The sequence below is a fragment of the Lissotriton vulgaris genome, chromosome 8 (genome assembly GCF_964263255.1).
Source record: "Lissotriton vulgaris chromosome 8, aLisVul1.2, whole genome shotgun sequence".
NCBI classification, from domain to species: Eukaryota; Metazoa; Chordata; class Amphibia; order Caudata; family Salamandridae; genus Lissotriton; species Lissotriton vulgaris.
Genome location: NC_141696.1, coordinates 1,279,720,436 through 1,279,744,041, shown reverse-complemented (window position 1 = coordinate 1,279,744,041; position 23,606 = coordinate 1,279,720,436). Strand labels below are relative to the sequence as shown.

The following is a 23,606-nucleotide window of genomic DNA, read 5'->3' as shown; positions in this document are numbered from 1 at the left end:
GCTATTTGCACTTCCTTTAATTCCAGCCGCATTGCCCACAGCAGAATCACAAGTGGTGTTTGTACGGGCACACTTGTCTGGGAATACAACCTCCTGGTGCCATATTATAGAATACAGCGGCTCTCTTTGTTTGCACCAGGTGCATGTGATGAAGAATCTCATGCAGGATGAGGTCAGTAACAGAACTTGGGCAGAGAACTCGGTCATTTGAAAGAACCCTGCGACTCTAGCAAGTGTGTGAGAAATGTGGAGGTTAATATGGGTGATTTTGTGAAGGTTAGAGTGCCCAAAGGGTGTTCAAATTGGTCCAAGTTTACAAAAAAGTTACAAGTGATCAAATGTTTCATCAATGACGTTAAGACGAATGATGGTCGCTTATGGAACAAGTCCAGAGTTGATGTTCTTAGGCAGCCACATGGTCTTTCGCTCCCTACGACTTCTAACAGGTTGGAAGTGGGTTAGGTGATTCTGACTTACAGGATGCTGGCAGAGGTGTTCCAGCAACACATAGGAGGAGTGTTAGGGAGATCAGGAAACTGGCATATCTTAAGGATTTTGTTCAAGTCAAGTCAAGTCAGAATTTATATAGCGCACTACATACCCAGAGGATCTCAAGGCGCTTGAGGAAGGGGGGGAGGATTACCTATAGAATATCCAGGTTTTAAGCTGTTTTCTGAAGGCTAGGTGGTTTTGGGTAATGCGGAGGTGGATGGGAAGGGAATTTCAGGTTTTGGCCGCTAAGTAGGAGAAGGATCTTCCCCCCATGGTGGCTTTGTGGATGCGCGGCACAGCGGCAAGGGCTTGGTTGGACGAACGCAGTTGGCGGGTGGGAGTGTAGAAGGAAAGGCGCATGTTGAGGCAATCAGGTCCAAGTTCATAGAGGGCTTTGTGTGCGTGGGTGAGGAGGCGGAACGTTATCCTTTTGTTGACGGGGAGCCAGTGAAGGTCTTTCAGGTGACCGGAGATGTGGTCTGTGCGGGGGATGTCTAGTAGGAGTCTGGCTGAGGCGTTTTGGATGCGTTGGAGTTTTTTCAGCAGTATTGTGGTGGTGCCGGCGTAAAGGGTGTTTCCGTAGTCCAGACGGCTTGTAACCAGTGTGTGGGTGACCATTTTTCTTGTTTCGGTTGGGATCCAGCGAAATGATTTTTTGAGCATGCGTAGGATGTTGAAACATGATGATGAGACGGCGTTGACTTGTCTGGTCATCGAGAGAGAGGAGTCCAGGATGATGCCCAGGTTCCGTGCGTGGTCCGTCGGTATGGGAGCTTTTCCTAGGGCCGTTGGCCACCAAGAGTCGTCCCAGGCGGAAGGGGATGCACCTAAGATGGGGACTTCCGTTTTGTCCGAGTTCAGTTTCAGACGGCTGTGCTTCATCCACTCGGCTACTTCTTTCATCCCTTCATGAAGGTTGGTTTTGGCGGTGGTTGGGTCTTTGGTGAGTTAGAGGATCAGTTGAGTGTCATCAGCGTAGGAGATGATGTTGAGGTTGTGCTGACGTGCGATGGTTGCGAGGGGGCTCATGTAGACATTGAAGAGGGTAGGGCTGAGAGAAGATCCTTGTGGAACGCCGCAAATGACTTCGGTGGCCTCTGACTTAAAAGGGGGGAGGCGGACTCTCTGAGTTCTTCCAGCGAGGAACGAGATGATCCAGTCTAATGCTTTTCCTTGAATTCCGATGTTGCTGAGGCGTTGTATTAGGGTACTATGACAGACTGTGTCGAAGGCTGCGGAGAGGTCGAGGAGGATGAGGGCGACTGTGTCTCCATTGCCCAGTAGAGTTCGAATGTCGTCTGTTGCTGCGATGAGGGCGGTCTCGGTGCTGTGTTTGGCTCGGAAGCCAGACTGTGAGGAGTCGAGTGATTTGTTGGTTTCGAGGAAGGCGGCGAGCTGATTGTTGACGGCTTTCTCAATGACTTTGGCAGGGAAAGGGAGGAGCGAGATGGGGCGGTAATTTTTGAGTTCGGTGGGGTCAGCAGTGGGTTTCTTCAGAAGGGCGCTGAGTTCGGCGTGTTTCCATTTTTCTGGGAATGTGCCGGATTTGAGGGAGCAGTTGATGACGTCTCGGAGATGGGGTGCGATGATGGAGCCTGCTTTGTTGAAGATGTGATGGGGGCAAGGGTCTGTGGGGGATCCGGAGTGGATGGAGTTCATTAGGCGGATGGTGTCTTCTGTGGTGATTGGGTTCCAGTTGAGAAGGTTATTCAGGGGGTACAGGTTCGGAGGTGAGAGGGGTTGACTGGTTTATGGGTTGGTTGTCAAAGCTGTTATGAATGTCGGCGATTTTGTCATGGAAGAAAGAGGCGAGGGAGTCGCAGAGGACTTGAGAAGGGGTGATGTCGTTGGAGCTGGCGGAGGGGTTGGTGAATTCTTTGATGATGTTGAAAAGTTCCTTGCTGTTGTGGGCGTTGTTGTCTAGTCGGTCTTTGAGTGCTGATTTCTTGGCTGTCCGGATTAGTTGGTGGTGTTTGCGGGTGGCGTTTTTGAAGGCGACTTGGGTGATAGTGTTTGGGTCTTTTTTCCACGTTTTTTCAAGGGAGCGGCAGAGTTTCTTAGATTTCTTAAGGTCATCATTAAACCATGGGGCGTTCTTGCTTCCTTGCGTGATTTGATGTTTTTTCAGGGGTGCTAGTTTGTCGGCGGGTTGGGTTAACCATTGTGTGAGGTTGATGGCGGCTTGGTTAGGGTTCGTTGAATAGGCAGGGGGTTTTTGAAGAAGTGATGTGGAGATTTGGGCGATTGTGATTTTTTCCAATTTCTTCGCAGAGTTGGTTGAGGGTGGTTGTGGATCGTGGTCTTATTGTAAGTGAAGTGGATGCAACTGTGGTCCGTCCAGTGGAGAGTTGTGGAGTGAGTGAAGGAGATATGCTTGCTGGAGGTGAAGATAGGGTCGAGTGTGTGTCCTGCATAGTGGGTGGGGGTGTTAACAAGTTGTTTGAGTCCGAGATTGGCGAGATTGTCCAGGAGGGTGGTAGTGTTCCTGTCGTTGCTCTTTTCCAGATGGAAATTGAGGTCTCCCAGAAGGATGTAGTGTGGGGTGATAAAGTCAGTGATGTCTTCGCTGAATTGAGTACGGGGTCCTGGGGGTCTGTAGAGGAGGGTGCCTCTGAGTGTGGTCTTGGGGTCGGTGTGGATCTGGAAGTGGAGGTGTTCGGCGATAGCGAGGTTGACTTCAGAGCTGGTTGAGACGCGGATGGTGTTCTTATGGACGATGGCGATGCCTCCTCCTGTTTGCTTGGTGCGGTCCTTACGGATGATCTTGTAGCCGTCCAGGATGGCTATTGCGATGTCTGGAAAGCGTCTGAAGGGAGGCAGAGGGCGAGGGGAGCGACCACAAAGGAAAGCGTCCACACGGTCACAGATGGTGGTGGGACGGGGCGCCGTAGCTGTACTCGTGGGTGGGAGGGTCAGCTGGGAGGCGGGAGCTGGGAATAGACACGGGCTCACGCAGGTAAACACAAACCTAAAATGGCAGCCCGGTCCCTGAAACAAAACTGGGTCACACCCAGAGTGGTACACAAGTTAAAAACACTCTCCACACAATTTTCTCTTCCCCCCAAAGTAATGCCAATAGTGCGCAGCAATAATAAACTGAGTTAATGCAGGCAAATGAAACCAGGCGCCAAATTCGCTATTACTTAAATTAATGAATTGATAAAATGTCAGCAGAACGATACCAGGCGCTGAATGCGCTCTTTCAGGGCAGGCAGGCAGCAGCGCGATGTTCTGATCAGTGCGATTCAGGCAGCAGCGAGTTAGAGCGTCTGAAGGGAGGCAGAGGGCGAGGGGAGCGACCGCAAAGGAAAGCGTCCACGCGGTCACAGATGGTAGTGGGACGGGGCGCTGTAGCTGTACTCGTGGGTGGGAGGGTCAGCTGGGAGGCGGGAGCTGGGAGGAGACACGGGCTCACGCAGGTAAACACAAACCTAAAATGGCAGCCCGGTCCCTGAAACGAAACTGGGTCACAGCCGGAGTGGTACACAAGTTAAAAACACTCTCCACACAATTTTCTCTTCCCCCCAAAGTAATGCCAATAGTGCGCTGCAATAATAAACTGAGTTAATGCAGGCAAATGAAACCAGGCGCCGAATGCGCTATTACTTAAATTAATGAATTGCTAAAATGTCAGCAGAACGATACCAGGCGCTGAATGCGCTCTTTCAGGGCAGGCAGGCAGCAGCGCGATGTTCTGATCAGTGCGATTCAGGCAGCAGCGAGTTAAAGCGTCTGAAGGGAGGCAGAGGGCGAGGGGAGCGACAGCAAAGGAAAGCGTGTAAGGATTGTTGCTGGAAATCTTTGTGACTCCTGGCTCATAATATAATGCCTGTTATTCTCATGTGTTATTATGCTATTGTGTATCTCATTGTGAAGCTTTAGTTTGGGATGTTAGGTTTTTTGTATGTTTGGGGGGTGGCTGTATCATTCTGTTTTGTGCTGTTGGGAGGAAGAAGTGTGGCATGGAATCTCATGGAGGATGAGTTCAGCGACGGAACTTGGGCGGAGAACTCTGTCATTTGAAAGAACCCTGCAGAGTGGCAGTTGTACACCATTCGCCGTTGGATGAAGTGCTAAGGAATAAACTCGATCTTACCTCTCATGTTGTGTTTCTCTGTGCGATTTAAACACCACAGTGCACATTTCAAAAAGTGTGTTCTGCGCAAACAAGGAGAGTGTACCGTATTATACTGAATGAGCTGCCCCCAGGGCAGCTACGAAATCATAATTCCCTGGGGGCAGCGCATTCCATTAAATTATGAAGCCACTTTTGAAGCAGCCGCTCCATGTTTCACTGTGCACGTGGCAACATGCCTGCACTTTTATGGGGGGAATAGAGATGCCCTTGCAGGATGGTGCAGTGCGTTACAGTACCCTCCTGCAAGGGGATATCTAGGGGGGCCTTAGGGGCCCTTTCCCTCCCAGCACACAGGTTGCTCTAATGACCATGATGCAATGGGTCAGGCAGGAGGTGACCTCCATCCACACCCATCTGGACGCAGTGGATCGAAGGCTGGATGATATTGAGGGTCGCTATGACTGTCTACCAGACTGGGGGTGGGATATCAACTTTTTACTTCACAAAGTGTCGGACCTGGAAGACCAGGTCTTCCAGGAGAGACAACTTCTGAAAATATTGTGTCACCAAGAGAGCAGAGAAAGCTGCCATTGTGGGCAACTTCAAGTTGCCGCTGCAAGACCTGCTCCACCTCCAACTGCAAGAACTCCTGGAACTACAGTGGACCTACCGGGTCCACTCCCGCCCTTCCTCACAGCTCAGTACTCCATGTCCTATCATTGTATGCACACTCCACCACCATCTCAAACAGGCCAGCCTCTCTGCCATCAGCACCCCTACTTGTCTATGGCAACCGCATCTCTTTCACGGCTGATCTTTCTGCAATTACTCACTCGAAATGCAAATTCTTTTTGGCACGCCACCTTCAGCTGCAGTGCCACAGCATCCAATACGTGCCCATGGAACCAGCATGGATGGTGTTGACAAACGATGGCACCACAAGAGATTTAATGGATCCTGAAGATTTTAAACTGTTCATGGACTCACTTGGCGAGTATGCGATGGACATGGCTGCAAACAGCGTGTCTGCCCCCACTCCTCAAAAGGATTGCCTTCCTCATGAACGCCTTAGTACCAACCCAGCATAACCACACTTGAGGATTTCAAGATGGGAATCTGATCGAGAGGGTCTCCATCAAATTATGATGGCGCTAAAATGGACAGAGATAAATCCAGATAGCCATTGAGGCAGAGGGAAACAGTCACCAGCACCATTAGAGAGACTTGACCATTTGCTTTTCTTTATGATGGCTATCTCTATCTGCCTTATGCTGATGTAATTTCATATCACTTCTCTCATGCTCTCTTTTTGGCCAACCACTGCTGCTGTGCTCTGAGGCCTTGCTGGCCACTTACCCCACAATGGTTCCCTTTCCGCCTACCCCTGGATGCCTTCTTAGCATCCAGGGGTACACAAAGCCGGCATACGAGGGACCGTCCTGGACAGGATTCGATCATTCTCACCGGACGAAGCCAAAGGATCAGACTACCACCCTTCCTCTCCGCCCACACGGAGATAACCTGCGGAGTCCCCCAGGGGTGATCGCTGAGCCCGACCCACTTCAACATCTACATGGTCCCTCTCGCAGCCATCGTCCAACAACACAGCCTCCAAATCGTATCCTACGCCAAAGACACCCAGCTCATCCTCTCCTTCACCAGAGACCCCACCACCACAAAGCTGAACTTCCAGAAAGGAATGCAAGACGCCGCAGTCTGGATGACCAACAGCTACCTAAAACTCAACGTCGATAAGACAGAAGTCCTCGTCCTTGGAACCACCCCCTCAGCACAGGATGACACCTGGTGGCCTACCACCCTCAGGAGCCCACCGACCACCTCGGACCACGTCAAAAACCTCAGCATCATTCTCGACTCATCGCTTACCATGAACAGACAAGTCAACGCTGTCACCTCCAGCTGCTTCAACACCCTCTGCATCCTTCGCAAGACCTTCAAGTGGGTCCCCCCAGAGTCAAGGAAGACAGTCATCCATGCACTCATCACCAGCAGGCTGGACTATGGAAACGCACTCTACGCCGCCATCAACAAGTCCCTGCTCCGCAAACTTCAGACCATACAGAATACCGCAGCCAGACTCATCCTCGACATCCCACACAATGAACACGTTACCCAACACCTGCGGAGACTCCACTGGCTTCCCGGGGAGAACTGAATCATCTTCAAGGTCCTCACCCACGCCTACAAATACCTACACAACAATGGACCCAAATACCTCAATGACAGAATAAACTTCCACGTACCCAAAAGAAACCTCCGGTCTGCCAACCTCGCACTGGCCAAAACCCCTTGCATCCACCGAGCCTGAGCAGGCGGAAGATCATTCTCCCACATCGCAGTCAGAACCTGGAACGAGCTACCAGCGGAAATACGACTCACCCCGGACTTGAACACCTTCAGGAGGACCCTCAAGACCTGGTTCTTCGGCTGAACGGATCAGCACCTTGAGACCCTCGCGGGTGAGTAGTACACTTACAATTATATGATTGATTGACTGATTCTTGGACAGGAGGCCTTGGCCTCCTGCTTACCCTTCCCTCCTGAGTGGTCGACCTCAGACACTGCCGCTCGTAATACCTGTAGGGGGGTATCCATGACCGTTGCTGTATCCCAGACATAGGGTTACCTATGATGCACCCTACTCAACTACCCTACCTATAATTCCCCTACGTCTTTATCTTGTTATGTTTCCTCCCTTGGAGGCTACCAATGGCACTGGATGTGATTACATACTTTTTGCCACCATCTTTACTGCAACACAAACAGGGGTACTCTGCAGGTACCACCGGAGCAGTCCCGAGCCCAGCTCTATAGTCGAGATCGTATTGATTAGGATCCCCATAGCTTATTACTACCACCAGCTACTTACTTCCCCTGTACCCCTTTCCCACAGAAGGGAACTACAACCCAACACCCCCTACAGCACACATCCCGACTACCCCGGCAGCCCCCACCCACCATGTAATTTCTCATTACTGATTGCCCAGGTGAACACTGCATCCTTTCTGTCGCTGCAACATGTCACCCACTCCTCTCACCCTGATCTTCATGAACTATAATGTCCTGTCCCACTACACCAAATGCAAAAAGAGCTGGCATTACTTGCACACCAAATGAGTGGACATGGCAATACTGCATAAGAGTCACCTATCCCAATGCTGAATGGGCTAAACTCAAACGCGAATGTGTGGGCACAGTTCTTAGCAGCATTAGATCAGTCTCAGTTTTTGGCACTGCTTCGCCGGCATGCAGCTGCTCCAAAAAATGCAGGGTAGTCATCCTCATAAGGAAATCCTTACCCTGTACTGTACTTATGACGTGGTCAGATGAAGGAGGCCGCTGGGTGCCTGCAAAGTTAAGGATCCTAGACAGAATAATAGTAGTTGGCTCGATTTATGCTCCCACCACCAGTGAATCCAATTACCTAGCTCAGTCCTCCAGACTCCTTTCCTTCACTGGCAGAACACCAGGGCTCTGGGTGGCGATTGGAAACTTGTGCCAAACCCAATTCTGGACAGAACAGGCAGGGATGATGTACACACTAGGCAGGCAGGACAGGGCACTATTTGGGGACCTTGTGACTGATCATGCACTTGTGGATGTGTTGCATGTATTGCACCTGTGGGACCAAAAACATGCGTTCCTCTCCTGGATCGATTACTTCATGATTCATGGCCGGCTCCTGCCACACATCACCACTTGTGACATCCTGGAGACTGGCTCCCCGATCACAGCTCGGTATTGGTCGGGCTTAACATTGGATGCACTGCACCACCCCTGTTGATGGTGCATGAAAGCTTTCACCTATCGGCAACCTGAGGGGTAAAAGACAACTACGCAATCACATACAGTCCTACTTCTCAGACAACAAGGGATCTGTGATCTCCCATGGAGTGCTGTGGGAGGCCGCCAAAGCGATACTCTGGGACTCTATGATTAGAGACAGTGAGGAGGTACACCGTAAGGACAGTGCTGACACAGACCTTTTAGAAAAAGAGGTACATGCCCTTACAGCACAATAAAATTGATACTTGTATAGCGCACTACTCACCTGCAAGGGTCTCAAGGCGCTTGTACGAATACCGCTGTGGAACCCATCCTGGCTTTCCCTGTGAGGCGTCCACTCTTGGGCACCCCCAAGGTGGAGGCCAGGCATCCTTAGCATTGTGGGGGCCGTTGAGGAGATTAAGCAAGCTATTGCCCAGAGTTGCAGAGTGTGACTCCATGATTGGAATAGGCACCGAGGCGAGAATTATCAGGTCCGTGGAATTTTGAGCCCAAGACCCGTTGAGGCGGGGAATTGAACCCTGGGCCCGGGCTAGACCTCTGCATCAGGGTCTGCCGCTCTAATCATTGAGCCACACTTCTCCAAATATACAAGCTTCCCCACCCAGTCTCTCCTTAAGCGACTTGAACTCGCCAAAATCCAACTGAACTTCTACTTCACAAAAGCTTCAGAGAAGTCATTGATCAAACTGCAATGGTGGCAATGAGACAATGAAGAAAAGGCAGGTAGTCTCTTCGCCCAGCTGAACCAAAAGAAATCACAACTAGCCATACGGTGAAACAACTCATACACCTGGGTGACACTGCCTCCTGTTTCCCTTTCTTCTAAGCCACACTCTATGCTGCGGAACAAGAGGCCATGTTCGAACAATTGAACATCTTTCTGACTCCCCTACACCTGCCAGTGCTCTCTGGCGAGGGCCATTATTTACAGTGGGGACCTTCACTAAAGATGAAGTAGCCGACTCTATATCGACCATTCCAACGTGCAAATCCCCAAGGGAAGATCTGTTTCTGAACGCATATTACAAGAAGGGAAAAGTCCTACTGACCCCACACCTGATGAGGACTTTCTGTGAGGCCAAACAGGCGGTCACGTTCTGGGCTATTTCCAAAAAAACACTATCACCCTTTTTCCCAGGACGGGTAAGGACCCCCTGGATTGTTCCAGCTACCACCCAAAACCAATGCTCAATGTAGACACAAAGATTATGGCAAAGGTGCCCCCTTGCTTGCATCCCTTAGCATAGTGCCGAATAAGACCGCTCCATTTTGACTAATGTAGTATAGGCAAAGTATGTCCTGTGGAGAATTTTGAGCTGTAGCAATTTAAAGCGGGATCTAATAAGGATTTTGTGGTATGTGAGGCATAACCTTCTTCTCCATATAGTATTTAGCAAACTGTCCTCCAGGGGGGAAGATTTTGGGGGTTCCTCCCCTTTTGGCAGTGCTGCCCTCAACGTGTGGCTCACATGGAGATAACAGAAGGCTTCAGTGTTTTCCAGTTGGTAGTCACTCTGTGGGTCGGCAGAGGGAAACACCTCCCCCACCCATAGGTCCTCCACCTTGAGATGCCAATCCAGTCCCACTTGTCGAAGCCCTACTGTCTTACTAATAGACCCAGTTTCACATAACTGGGTCGCCCGTGTGACACTGTTTCGCAAACCCAAGGCCTCCAACTTCTCCTGCCAAACCTGTAGTGTGACCAAAGTCAAGCTGGGGAATGAGCTCCTCTTACCCTTTCCATATATTGCCCTAAGATAGCCTCCTGGTTGCATGTTGCGGTGGTCCATTCTGGAAGCCGGCTCGTTGGGCAGCAAATTGACCCAGTGACACCACTTGTTTATCCAGCCATGCTAGAAGCTTATCTGCTCTTTCTCCCACCTCATAGAGGCAGTGTTGCGCTGCACAGTACCGGACCTTGGACGCTTCATAAGCCACCTCTTTAAATTCTCTCTGTTTCAGGGTCAAGCATTGCCGTACTGACTCATCAGCCTCCGAGACCAGGTGGGCCTCCGAATCTAGGATCTATCGCTCCAGAGTTTCTAAGTTAGATCTTTTTTTCATTCTATGACCCACCACCAGCGAGACTCAAGGCGTGGTTTTATGCGGGTGACATCCTACTTCTCCTGTCCCACCCCACAACCTCGATAGCTGCCGCCATGTCACTCATCGATGACTTCTTCCATTTGAAACACACGACGGCTGCACTATGTGGACAAAATGTATGATGGGAATTTACTTAAGACTTTCCTAGCACTCGCAACAAAATTCACCCGACATCCCCCTTCCACAGGGACCTCAGTCCCATGTACCTTACTGGTTCCTCCTCTCCGACATCCACCTCCGGTTGTGAGACCTACTGCTGCATATCCCCCTTTGTTTTCGCTGCCCAGAACCATGATTACATGCCTCATTGACGGGGATGAATTCCTTTGCTCCTATTGCTGGGTCCAGGGTCCATCCCCACTCAATGGGCAATGCACGTGGGCCATTTCACCTCCCTAGAGTCCTATATATGTAAGTTGTGTCCTAAAATCACCCGGGTAAAGAGAACTGGTGAACAGGTTTTGAGTTACCTTAACATGGCACTTCTTAACTGCAGGTCACTACCTAAGCACGCAGTAGAACTTAGCCTTATGATCCAGGATGAGAATCTTGATATACTGTTCCTAACAGAGACATGGCTATCGCCCAAGGCGGAATTCGACATCGCCAGCGCTCTTCCGAATGGCTTTCTTATTCAATGCCAACATAAGACGCATGGGAAGGGAGGTGGGCTTGCCATAGTCTATAAAGAAGGGTTTACCTGTAGGATTGAAGACAGTTGCATAGCTGACTCAGAAAGTATTCACTTCATCATTCAAATCACCCCCAACAACTCTCTGACAGGTCTCCTCTTTTATCGTCCCCCGGGCTGTATAAAACATTTCACAGGATCTCTCCTAGCTGCGTCTTCACCTAATTTTATTATCCTAGGAGATCTTAATTTACATTTTGATGATCCCGATGACAAGGTGGCAGCTGACCTCAGGCTCGACCTTAAATCTTTCGAGCTGATTCTTATAAATAAAGAGGCCACGCACTCCAAAAGGCATCTACTCGACCCAATATTCTCTAATATTCATCAGTTAGACTCTAGCCCCCCTCTCCCTCTCCCATGGTCCGACCATTTTTTAGTCCCGTTCGCATGGAAAACTTGCACAGAACCTCCACATGTTACACTACCACGCACCTTAGAGAGAGCCTGGTCTAAGTTATCCTTAGAGAGCCTGACCCAGACACTTGATCGAACAGCTCCCCTGCCGGAGCCAGATCCATTATTGGCGGATATAAATTTCCGAAGCTGGCTGAATAACTCTCTTGATGTTGTAGTACCCAGAAAAAGTCTAACAAAGAAGAGCAGTGTCTTTAAATCACCATGGTACACGATGGAACTCAGAAAGCTTAAAAAAATTTGCAAAAAACTAGAGCGCCTTTGGCGAAAAGACTGGGCGTCCAACAATAAAGCGGCATATCGTTCCGCTATGAGGCTTTACAAAGCTGCCCTGAAAAAGACCCAGGCGGCTTTCTTCGAAGAAAGAATTAAAATCTCTCCGAACTCATCCAGGGAAACCTTCAAAATTGTAAAAGAACTCCTCAAGGTACCCTCCCCCCACCTAGGCAGGAAAGCTCTGAAAGCTCTGAAGCAAGATGTAACCAATTAGCTGACTTCTTTGACTCTAAAATTCAAAATGTTTTAGATAGCCTTCCTTATAGTGTGCCAATTCTTGATCCTGATGACCACTCTGCCCCTATCCCTGGCCCTTTCCTGGACTCCTTTACCCATATCTCCAGGGAAGATTTCTGTAAAGCTCTGTCCTCTATGAAAAGTGGCTCCCCGTCCGATCCCGCGCCTATGTATATTCTCAAGCGGATCTCAGATGCCACCGCCCCTATAGCAACTGATCTTGTAAATGCCTCTCTCACCCGTGGTGTTGTCCCCCCTAGCTGGAAGCAGGCCAGGGTGAAGGCCCTTCTAAAAAAGCTAGGTCTTGATCCTTCTGACCTGGCTAACTTCCTCCCAATTTCGCTGTTACCAGGCCTCAGTAAAATCGCGGAAAAAATGGTCAACCAGCAGCTTTCCTCCTTTCTGGAAAACAACAAACTGCTGCATAACTCCCAAACGGGCTTTCGCCCGGGTCAAGGCACCGATTCTGCACTGATAGCGGTGACAGAAGAGGCGAGATGCATCTTGGATTCCGGGGGATCTGCTGTCGCGATCCTCCTGGATCTAAGTGCAGCTTTCGACACGTTGGACCATGGAATTTTTAATTCAGTGCCTCACTAGGTTGGGAGTATCAGGCATGGTCTTGCAATGGCTCGCATCCTTTTTCAGCAGTCGATCTTTTCAGATGTGGGAAGGCAGCGCACTCTCTAAATCTATCCCCCTTCAGTGTGGAGTGCCTCTGGGCTCTTCACTGAGCCCTACCGTTTTTAACGTTTATATGGCCCCACTGGAGGACGTGGTCAATCCTTTTGGGATTAAAATAGTCACCTACGCAGACGACACCCAACTAGTCGTCTCGCTATCCCAACAAGAGAAGTGCTTGGAAAATCTATTTGCATGCCTTTCGGGAATATATTCCTGGATGTCCAGTTCTAGGCTCAAACTGAATGGAGCAAAAACGGAGCTTATGCTCCTGGGCCATCAACTTACATCCTTACCTAAGTCTGCCCCCCCTGCCTGGGTGATGTTCCCGCTCCGAAAGATGAAATTAAAAGCTTAGGGGTATGGTTCGAGCGGGACCTGACCTTCAGGACACAAGCAAAGAAAACAGCAGGCATATGCTATGGCCTACTCCGGTCTGTGCGAAAGGTTCTTCCACTCTTGCCTTTCCAGTCCGGAAGCTGCTAATCCAGGGGCTAATATTGTCACGACTGGATTACAGCAATGCCTTGCTCTTGGCGGTACCTGAAGCTACCATCAACACGCTCCAACGTGTCCAGAATTCAGCAGCCAGGCTGCTTACCGGCTCCTCAATAAGATCCTCGGCCAAGCCAGCACTAAGATCTCTTCATTGGCTGCCGATTCGTGAACGAATAAAATTTAAATCTCTTTGTATAACCCACAAGTCACTTCAGGGGAGGGGTTCCCCAATCCTTAGGAATCTGATCCGCCCCTATAAGTCCCTTCGTACTCTCCGCTCAGACCTCAGAAACTTGGCCACTGTCCCCAGAGTGAGGAAGGCGTGCCCTGGGGGTCGCCGATTCTCGGTTAATGCGGCAACGCTTTGGAATGCCCTTCCTGTCACGATTTGAACCGAACCCAGTTATCTTAAGTTTCGGAATCTCCTTAAAACATTTCTTTTTCCTAATAAGCCCTAATTAACGGTACCCTCCTCAGTTTTGCTCTTTGTTCTGCAGCGCTGGGACGCTCTCGGGCAGCCATGCGCTTACAAATCAAATTTCATTTCATTTCATTTCATATACATCTGGCAGCTCCCACAAAAGTTATGTGTATATTGTTTGTACGATGTTCATGATGTATGTGAATGTAAATAAATGTTGCAAAAGAAAGACTTAGGGAATGGATTAACTGAAACTGCTTTTTGCACAAAATTTGACCTTTTTGAATAGTAAACAACCTTTACAATGCAGTCATTACACCGCGATACCTTTACAACGCGGTTGTTAACAACAACCGCGTTGTAGTACGCGATGCATTTACATCGCACGTCTTTACAACGACTGACAACGACTTCCACTAGGAGGCGCTGAGGTATTGGAAATTAATTCCAACACCTTCCCTACTATTGCGCAAACTGGTGTAGGAATAGTAAATAATACTATTCCTAAGTCCAGCTTGCCACCTAGTGGAAGTCGTTGTAAAGACTTGCGATGTAAATGCATTGCGTTCTAAAAACGCGGTTGTTGTAACGAGCGCTTTGTAATCGCACGCGATGTAACACATTACATAGTAAAGTGCTATATTCGATGGTTTTGTCAAAGTTAAATCAACACGAAATAGCCAAAAAACTGATGGGATACTGTTTGCAACTAGTCTAACCACTGGCAATTGTTGGGGTAGCACTCCAAACCACAATTCTTTGGCTTACCATTCCACCCCAGCCACATGCAAATCAGTCTTGAACCTGCTCTTTATGGAAACAGTTCAGGCGTCATGTCCTTAGTGTCACTAAAAGCAAAGCAAGCTGTAGCTGGCTGGTGAGCTTATAACTAAAACAAAACCGTTCATGGGTTGCTTGTGTTCTGGTTCAGGAAAGACCTGGCCTGACATTTCGGGCTGGACTGTTCCAAACAGGAGCAGGGTCAACACTAATTTGCAAGAATGTCACGAGTGGGAGTTGTAGCAATCCCAGGTCGAACAAATCTTCAGGATCAGGGGCAAACCAAACTTACATATCCACTAACATAAATCGCAAATGCGAAAACCGTAGAAGCAGGCAGATGTTACCAGGGTCATGAGGCAAAACCCTATCAATCGCATGTTTATGGACATTTGCATTTGTTAAATATGCCTGATTTCATCCGCATAGTTCCTAAACAGTATGCGTTCTTCGAATTTAACATACTGGAGGATTGCAGACTACATTCAGCGCATGTTAGATCTATTTTGACTACTAAAACCTAGGGGCATATTACCAAGCAATAGCGATAATTATCGCTATTGCTTGGTTAGAGACAAAAATTTACCGCAGAGCTGCGGCTATTTTTACCGCAAATAAACCTTGGTATTACCAAGGTTTATCGCAAATGCAATAAAAATCGCCGCAATCCATGAATATCGCTGAAAAGTCAGCGATATTCATGCATTACCGAGCTAAAGCTCTTAGCCATGTTATCCACCTCCCATTGGATAACATGGCTAAGAACTGCTCAGGGCAGATGTTAGCTTTTGGAGATATTCGCGCTTAGCGCGAATATCTCCAAAAGTTGGTAATAGGAGATAGCGATGTTAGCGACTGTTTTCAGTCGCTAACATCTTGGCACGCCCACTTTGCATATCATTAGTGATAAATATCACTGACATGCAAAGTGGGGCCCAAGATGGTCGCTATCTCCTACTAGCTGTCGCTAACTGGTGTTAGCGACAGCTAGGTAATAGGGAGATAATTTTATCTCCACTTTCTTGGCTTTTAAAGCCAAAAAAGCGGAGATAAACCCCCTTGATAATATGCCCCCTACTGTGCTAAATTGAAAAGATTCTGTCCTTCAAAATAATGACATCTGATGTCAGAAATGTCACAAGAAATTCTTTCCTACCTGGGTAGCCTCATGTATCTATTAAAGTTCATGTAGCAGCTATTTCCTTTTTTAGGAAACAGTTAAACAAACCATTGTTTGCTATGTAGCAATCGACTGATTAAAGAGTTCATGAAAGGACTGTCCAGAGCTATCTCTCTTGTAAGAAAACATCTGAGACTCTGGTAAGGCAGCACAGTCTTCCCTAAAACAATGGTTACAAGCAACTCGTGTTGGATATTTGTAACATTTGAAAGCATTTTTCTCATACCACAAATAATATGAAACACACTGATCCTGAGTAATCTAAGGTTCTCACATACATTTAACATCCAATCAATATTGGTGCAGAAGTTGGTATATATCAATAGCATTGATTGCCTGATCATACAGCTGACACTTTTAAATAATGTTTACAATGCCCAAATATTGTTTTCAGTATTTCCAGATTCTTCATTTATTTGACCATTGAGTAAGAAAGATTGGTTGATAGAATTTCTGAGTTCAAGAACATTCTTTGACTTCTCTACTGTCATGAACTTTCAATGTCAGCATTTCTTTAGAACCTTGCCAAAAAGCAAATTTAGTGAAAATAATTATTATTGCAGACGTCAAACAGATGCAGCTGGTTAACTTCATATGTACTTCAGACGCCTTTAAAGCACTTGTGAAAGTGCTAAACTAACTATAAAATCTCAAAATATGTTTTGTTGACCTACAATGGCTGAATAGTGCAGTGTGAAGTATGGTTGGAAGAATGTGTTAGCTTTGCAGCCAAGTAGAAGATTATTGCAAATCAGATGAGTACAGGAAATCGTTACAAACAGTCACCTGGATCTTCTTACTAATTATTATTAACTATTATTTATATGTATGTATTATTAATAGTTTAGTGTCTAACCTTTGTTGGAAGTGGCCTTCTCTGCAGGGTTGCCTCAAAACTTTTTGCCTTCCTTCTTCCACGTTTTGCAGAATAAATTTTTTTGGGTCTTAGGACTCTCTGCACTTAACCACTGCAAACTGGTACTACAGTGCTTGTGCTCTCTGCCTAAAACATGGCATAATTAGTTTGTCTTATTTAATTGACTTGTAAGTCCCTTGTAGTGTGGCATATGATATTCCTAGGGCCTGTAAATGTATCGCTACCAGTGGGCCTGCAGCAGTTATCGTGCCACCCACTTACGTAGAACCCTAAAATATGTCCAAGGCCTGCCATTGCATCCTAAAAGCAGTGTCCTATTGGCATGTTTACTTGTCATTTAAACCCCCTTGCCAAGCCTTAAACTCCCCTTTAATTACATGTGTGTCACACCTAAGGTAGGCCATAAGCCAAATCATAGGGCAGGGCGTTATGTAATTAAAAGGTAGTACATATGCTTCTAAGTTTTTACATGCCTTGATAGTGAAAAACTCCCACATTTATTTTTCACTACTATGAGGTCCACCCTTCCCATAGGATAACATTGGGGATTCCTGATTACATTAAATATGGTGTAATTCATAAATGAGAGGAGGTAGATGTGTCATGTTTTGTACCTATGAACATGTAATGATAACCCCTCTTTAATTCTAAAGTAGAATTTATCATTACAAATTCGAAAATGCCCTCTTTTGAAAGCTGCCCTCAGCCCTTTGTGCCTGCAGCCTGCCTTAGGTCAAATGACTGGGTGTAGCTGACAGTTAGACTTTGTGCACTCTCTACAGACAGTGCAACAATAGTGGAATTAGAAGGGCCGTAATGGGCTATCAACTGACAGGATGGGGGGGCTGAGTTGATCACAGCTCCACTTGCACCAGAATAGGCTGTATCCTGTCTCCTCACAATAGGCCTAACAACCCTGCATTGTCATTTGAGCCAGTTTGGAGCCAGGGCAGGGGAGGCAGGTAACTCCCAGAACATCAAAGGACCTTTCCAAAAGCTTCTCCTATCTTATGTGAGCAGGGCATCAGGGTATAAAAAAGGGTTCTCCGGCTCATTCTTCAGTACATTTCTCACCTGTGGATACCCTGCCAGGAAGAAGGAGTGCTGTGCTGCTGAAGGACTGCCATTCTGCTGGACTGCTGCTCTGAAAGAACTGCTTTTCTGCTGTGCTGACCTATCTGCTGCCCTCATTGCCTGGTGAGAAGGACTGGATCTACACCACTTGTACAGAGAGTGACTCCAAGGGCTTGTCTGCTTGCCTCCTCTTCTGAAGTCTCAGGTACATCAAAGACTTCCAACAACACTTCTAGCAACACTGCTACGAGACCTAGGCTCTGCATTCTGAGAGTCTTGCCCTGCAGAGTGGTGTCAATCCAGTTCTGGTACCTTGAAAGTGGTTGAAAAGTGCTGCCCCAGTAAAAATCCATGTATTGATGTAGGTGTGCCGCTGAGAAACTGGCACGTTTCCATCGACATAGACACATCGCCGCTGCTGTGAGGATAGACAGCCGCGCATTACCGATGGTGTTGCACATCGCCTCCATTCCCCACACATCTTTTACTTTGCCCAGTTTGAAGCAGACGCATTGCCTACTTCCCAAGAATCGATGCTGACACATCGCCTCCTTTGCTCCTCACATCCCCTCCTGGACGTCGACACAATCTCAAGCCATGGTACTGTTTCCGCGGGCTAAGATGGTCTCTGTATTCGACCCACGCTTTATATCACAGTAGGCCTAATCATTTGGATCTGACCCGGTCTAGCGCCACCAGATATCCCCAGTTGGTGCTTAAAGCTTTTAAGCACTACATTACAAGATATTCTTTAGAAATTCATAACTCCAGTTCTACGTATTGAGTTTTTGTCATGTTTGTCTTGTTGTGCACAAAATATGTAACTCTATTGCTCTAACCAGGTGTGGTATCGTTTTGTGTGGTGTTTTCACTGTTTTACTGTTTGAAGTGTTACACAAATACTTTACACATTGCCTCTTAAATTAAGCCTGACTGCTCTGTGCCAGGTTACCAGGGAGTGAGCAGAGGTTAATTTAGGGTGTGTTTGTGACTTACCCTTACTAGGATTGTGGTTCCTGGTTGGACAGGGTGTATACCTCTACCACCCAGAACCCCAATTTTTAACAACATTAATTGTGTTTTTTTAACTTCAATTCTCTAATTGAAGCTGTTTTAATGTCATAATTTTTCTCTTATTAACCTTGCTCATGGCCTTCTGCTTCATTTACATATGTTACAGCTATAAAAAAATTGACATTTTGTACAAAATGAACGTGAATCCTATTACAGAATAGATAACTATCCTTAGTGATGGACGTTAAAACCTCTTGTGTTGAGACAATTAAATGTTCCAAGAGATTCAGTTGTTTTTTTTATCCCCTAATTTGTTGTTTGAATACCTATATAGGACAGCAGAGGCCTATGAGTGTTACGCCAATATTTTTATCATAATACTTGGATAAGGATCACCAAAAAAAAAGAACATGAATGCCAAAGCAAAGAAAGCCGTAATAATAACCACACGAAGAAAGCAAAACCGCTTTTTTTTATTTTGAGCTAGTTTAACTATAATGAAGACCTCACTGTCAAGAATACTATAATATAAAAAACAACTGCATCAGTCAGAACCCCAGTGCTTACATCAACCAGTAGTCTTTCCTTAAACATAACCATAACCATCTTCCTACCCAGAACACAAACTCCACATGTTTTTCCAGCCTTAAACCATCTCAGGCCCAAACCCTATTGCCAACCCTTACATATCTATAATTCTACCCTAGGCACTTTTTAATTCACTTTACCTTTCTTTAGTATAAGAAAAAATATAATAATACAGTGCTTCATATTCATAATATTTTGTATTCAATATTACTTATCCTACTTGTGGAACTTCTTTATTTGGATATATATATTATTATGGCTTACGCAGTCTTCTTTTAACATTGCTAAAAGCTAGTTGGTAAAGGTCTTTTTTGGGCCTGCAAGGCAGATATGTACGACTGGCTACTCATATCTTAAATTATCTGGGAATGTATTTGTTGCCTTAAGTATTCAATAAATTGGAGAGATAAAATGTAGGAACAGTATCTTACCAGGCCCCAGAAGGAACTCAGAAAAGGTACCACTACTTTTGTGGCTTCCAGGAGGCGTTGCTGAAGATGATCGTCAAAGGAAAAACGATGCCCAAAGATCATAGCAGAGATGACATTGGTTGCGCAGCTCATCATCAGGTGATCAGGGTTTAGAGGTCTCCCTGGAAATACAGACACCAAACATCATATCAGAGAATAAGGGCCTGATTTGGAGTTGGAGGTAGTGGAAAAGACAGTAATGTCTGAAGGAACTAGTAAATTCACAAAGGAATTGTGGATTTTATTAACTTTAAATGCTATACATAACCCATGTGTTTTTTAGATTTACCTGTTTATCTACTACCAGCCCCCTAACTGTTCATCCCCCCATTTCTTTGTCTTCCTTTTGAACCTTCCCTAGAAAATGTATTGATGGTCAAATTGAATTCAGTTAGGAATGGTGAAGGTGTGCTTACTGCTTGGGTTATGTTATATTATGTTAATAAGGCATTTATTGAGCGCACTATCACTGATTGGTTTCTTGGCGCTGATATCAACAGTAACATAGTCATGAATGTGAGAAGGAGAGTTATTGGTATGCTTGTCTGTACAGCCAGGTCTTCAAGGCTTGGGTGGCGTTCATTGTCATAACATGAACTTCATTTCTAAAATTTTATGCAGTGTCTATTAACCCTTTGGAAAACAGTAACACACCATTAGAGATGAGGATGACTGAAGCTGTTCCGGTGACCGCTCTGGACATTAAAACCCTTCATGTTTGTACTGTGCTGAGAGGATTCCTTGCAGCTGCATGACAGAAGCTGTACCTTTGTGGTCACAGTGTTTATTCCAGGCACTTTGACCTGCTGCGAACTATTATGAGCACTCATATTTCTCTGCACTCTTCTAGACTGTGTGCTTCAAAATGCATCTCTCTCATTTATTACAGTGCTGATGTCTTCTCATTTTGAGGCAAACCAGGCTGTGTACTGCATGGGCTGAAAGAGAATCCATGAACACCACTGAAAGACTCACCTCAGTCCATTTACTTGAAGGTGAGTGCTATGGCCAAACTACCCAGAGTCAGGTGTACAACAGGTATTGCACTGACAAAAATATTAGAAATGTGCTTATTTGACCTGTCTCCCTATTTTTTCTCTCTTTTTGCCTCACATTTTTTTTTCCCACCAATTTATTTTGTGTGGCCTTAGGTCTCCGGGCGCCTCGCCACTGCCAATCAATTCTGAGGCGCAGGTGTGCCTTTCTAAAATGGTGGAATAGGTGAGCTTCATAAAATGGTCGCCTGTCAGAAATTACCTCAGAGCTCTAGCCCATAGGATAGCATTAGAGGGTTCCAGAACCTTCTGGACCACTCTAGTGACCTAGGCCCACGTTATATAAGGGAGGGTTCTGGGCGGCATTTTTGTCACACTGCTGGGTTGGCTGGAGTGCGGACTGCTGATTACTGTCTGAGTGCTGCATAAATACTTTACACATTGCCTCTAAGTTAAGCCTCACTGCTGTTGTGCCAAGCTACCAGAGGCTCAAGCACAGGTTAAATTACTGGATTGTGTCAGCCTGAAAAGGGTTGTGGCTTTTGGTTGACATGCGCTCACCCCCCTCCTCAACCAACAATCCAATTTCTCACATATATTATAGGTTTCCCCCAAGAAACGTCCAGTGATCTTTCAGTAGACATGACAATAGAGAGTTGCTGGAATTAGGAAAGAAGACAGAAGGTGCCTTTGATGCTAGGCAGTCTCCTGTGCCCCTTCTTGACCCATTGTAGCTTGAGATAGGCTATACCCCACAGATAAACTGGTAGTTAAGTGTGCTCTTGTTACAGGTTGTTCCTGAGTGGGGCTTGCAGCTCCCGTTGCCTTCTCAGCCACACTTGCCAGCAAGACCACAGCTTGACATGCCTGTGTAAATTCACATAAATGCAGAACTGCCCAGAAGCAGTATCGGAACTGAACTGTTGAATTAAACCTGGACTGTCTGCAACTTGGTTATAAAGATGATGCAGAAACTTCCAGTCAGCGTGCCATATATTTCTGATCAGAAACCTCGACATTCACTCTTGTGGGGATCAGAAGATTACCTCTAGCTCCAGGGTTGGCTTAATGACTGCCTGAATCCCTTTGCCAGATGTGGGACCAATAACCTGAAGAACTTCACTGTAGTTGCCAGGAGAATCTGTATGCATCCTACTTGGAGGAAGAGAGAGCTGACTGACACCTCAGGAGTGACAATATAGGTGTCCTTGCATGAATAAAGCACTACTCAGAAGGAACAGAGACTGTGAGACACTGAGATGAGGTGATGTGATGCCAATCCCACAAGTCAGGGAGTTACCAACATTGAGAGACTCAGAAAGAGGTTTAGAGGCTCAAAAGTATCCCCTGTGTTATCCCCAAGGAGAATTTCCCACTAGCTACAAGAAGTACAAGAGAGCTGTGACAACTGTGACTGTCGACATGGTCAGACTTTAATGAAAAGCCCCAAGTATCAAAGAGAAGCCCAAAGACCCCTGAGCAGTGTCACTGCTGTGACCCAGATTTGGCACCTGCTTGTTTGGGAGGAGCGTTGAAGAGAGCACCACTCATTAGATGTGAGAACAGATCTTTATTAGGAGCCCATACAAAGTGATGGAGGTAAGACAGTAGATTAGTACCAACTGACAATGGGACTTAGAATATTAACTATAAACAAGAATACTTGCAGAACAGGAACACACTGTGTTGTATGGAAATGTGACACAGAAGTTCTGTGCTTAATAGCAGAGTATGCATAAAGAGGGGAAAAGAAAGCGAGATAGATACAAGGAAATACCACACGAGGTACCACACATCTCCTCCCTTACATGAAAGCAACAATATTGAAAATAAATGTGGAAATGTATTTGCTTAAAGTATCAGAACAAGAATGTGTCCCTCCTGTTACATAATTGGTAAACTTTCCAAGAGTCAGAAGGTGAAAGGTCAGATAATTCTGAATGCGATGTAAAATCCATAGACACATTTTGATCAAGATTCTGAATTTTTTTTAAAATTTCTAAAGCACTCACTGCGAAACATAACTCCATTATTGAGATAGACCTCATCCTCTGCCAGAAACATCTCCCTCATGCCACCACAGTCTTGCTGCACTTTCACAAACCTCTTAACAAACCTTTGAATAAAGTGTTGAAGTTGGAGGGCACAGTCTTCATATAGGAGTCTGGAGCCACTCAGGTGGGAGCTAACCGCTTTATTTCATGTTTGACCCTTAGGTCACAGCATTAGCAAGTAGGCTCTATAGCCCAATTCATCCTCCAATTGTCAGTATCTACTGGATTCTACTCCACACACACCATTCCTTTACATCCTTCGCCTTCAGCATTCCAGATACCCCCTCAGGCATACAGGGCATGGAGACCCCTACTCTAAAACACAACTCCAAAAGTCAGGATCCACCATTCTTGAATTTACATAATGCTCAATACACTCCTCATTTTGAGTGTCCCCTTTGAATTTTGCAAGACTTATTAGACTACACCATGACCCATTGTTTAAAAGAATTGAAGACTTCCCCAATGTCACAATTTTGAACACTTTGGAGTGATTAGATTTTTAGATTTTTTTCATAACATTTGGAATTAACTCTTTTACAAAAATCACAGGTTTCAAATTGCACTCAAAGGTTTGTCCTTTGTATTCTAAAATTTTTTCCTCATTAGCTTGTAGATGCCTTCTGAAGGAATAGTATGTAGAGGTCCTGTAAGCCATTCAAGATTCAAAGTAGTGGGGACCTTCTTCTGTTAAAAGGTGAAAAAGGGTGGAGTACAAAGACATGCCTAAATTGAATTAGAAATATGTTATACAACATCAAAACCTTCTTTAAGACCCACCTGAACACATTGTGCAACATTTCTCTGATACCTCTCAATTTATTTTCAATGTATTTATTTATTTTGTTTTGGAACTCCTACGGAGGT

At 46.3% G+C, this 23,606-nt stretch overlaps 1 protein-coding gene across 1 annotated transcript in view; it reads right to left on the bottom strand.

The window, feature by feature from the left end:
• LOC147698613 (cytochrome P450 2J6-like) overlaps positions 1-23,606 on the bottom strand; it is a 686,733-nt gene that overhangs the window by 555,374 nt on the left and 107,753 nt on the right. Inside the window, exon 4 of the mRNA XM_086935205.1 lies at positions 19,652-19,812. Within this exon, the coding sequence (XP_086791331.1) occupies positions 19,652-19,812 (161 nt within the window). The remainder of the gene's footprint in view (positions 1-19,651; positions 19,813-23,606) is intronic.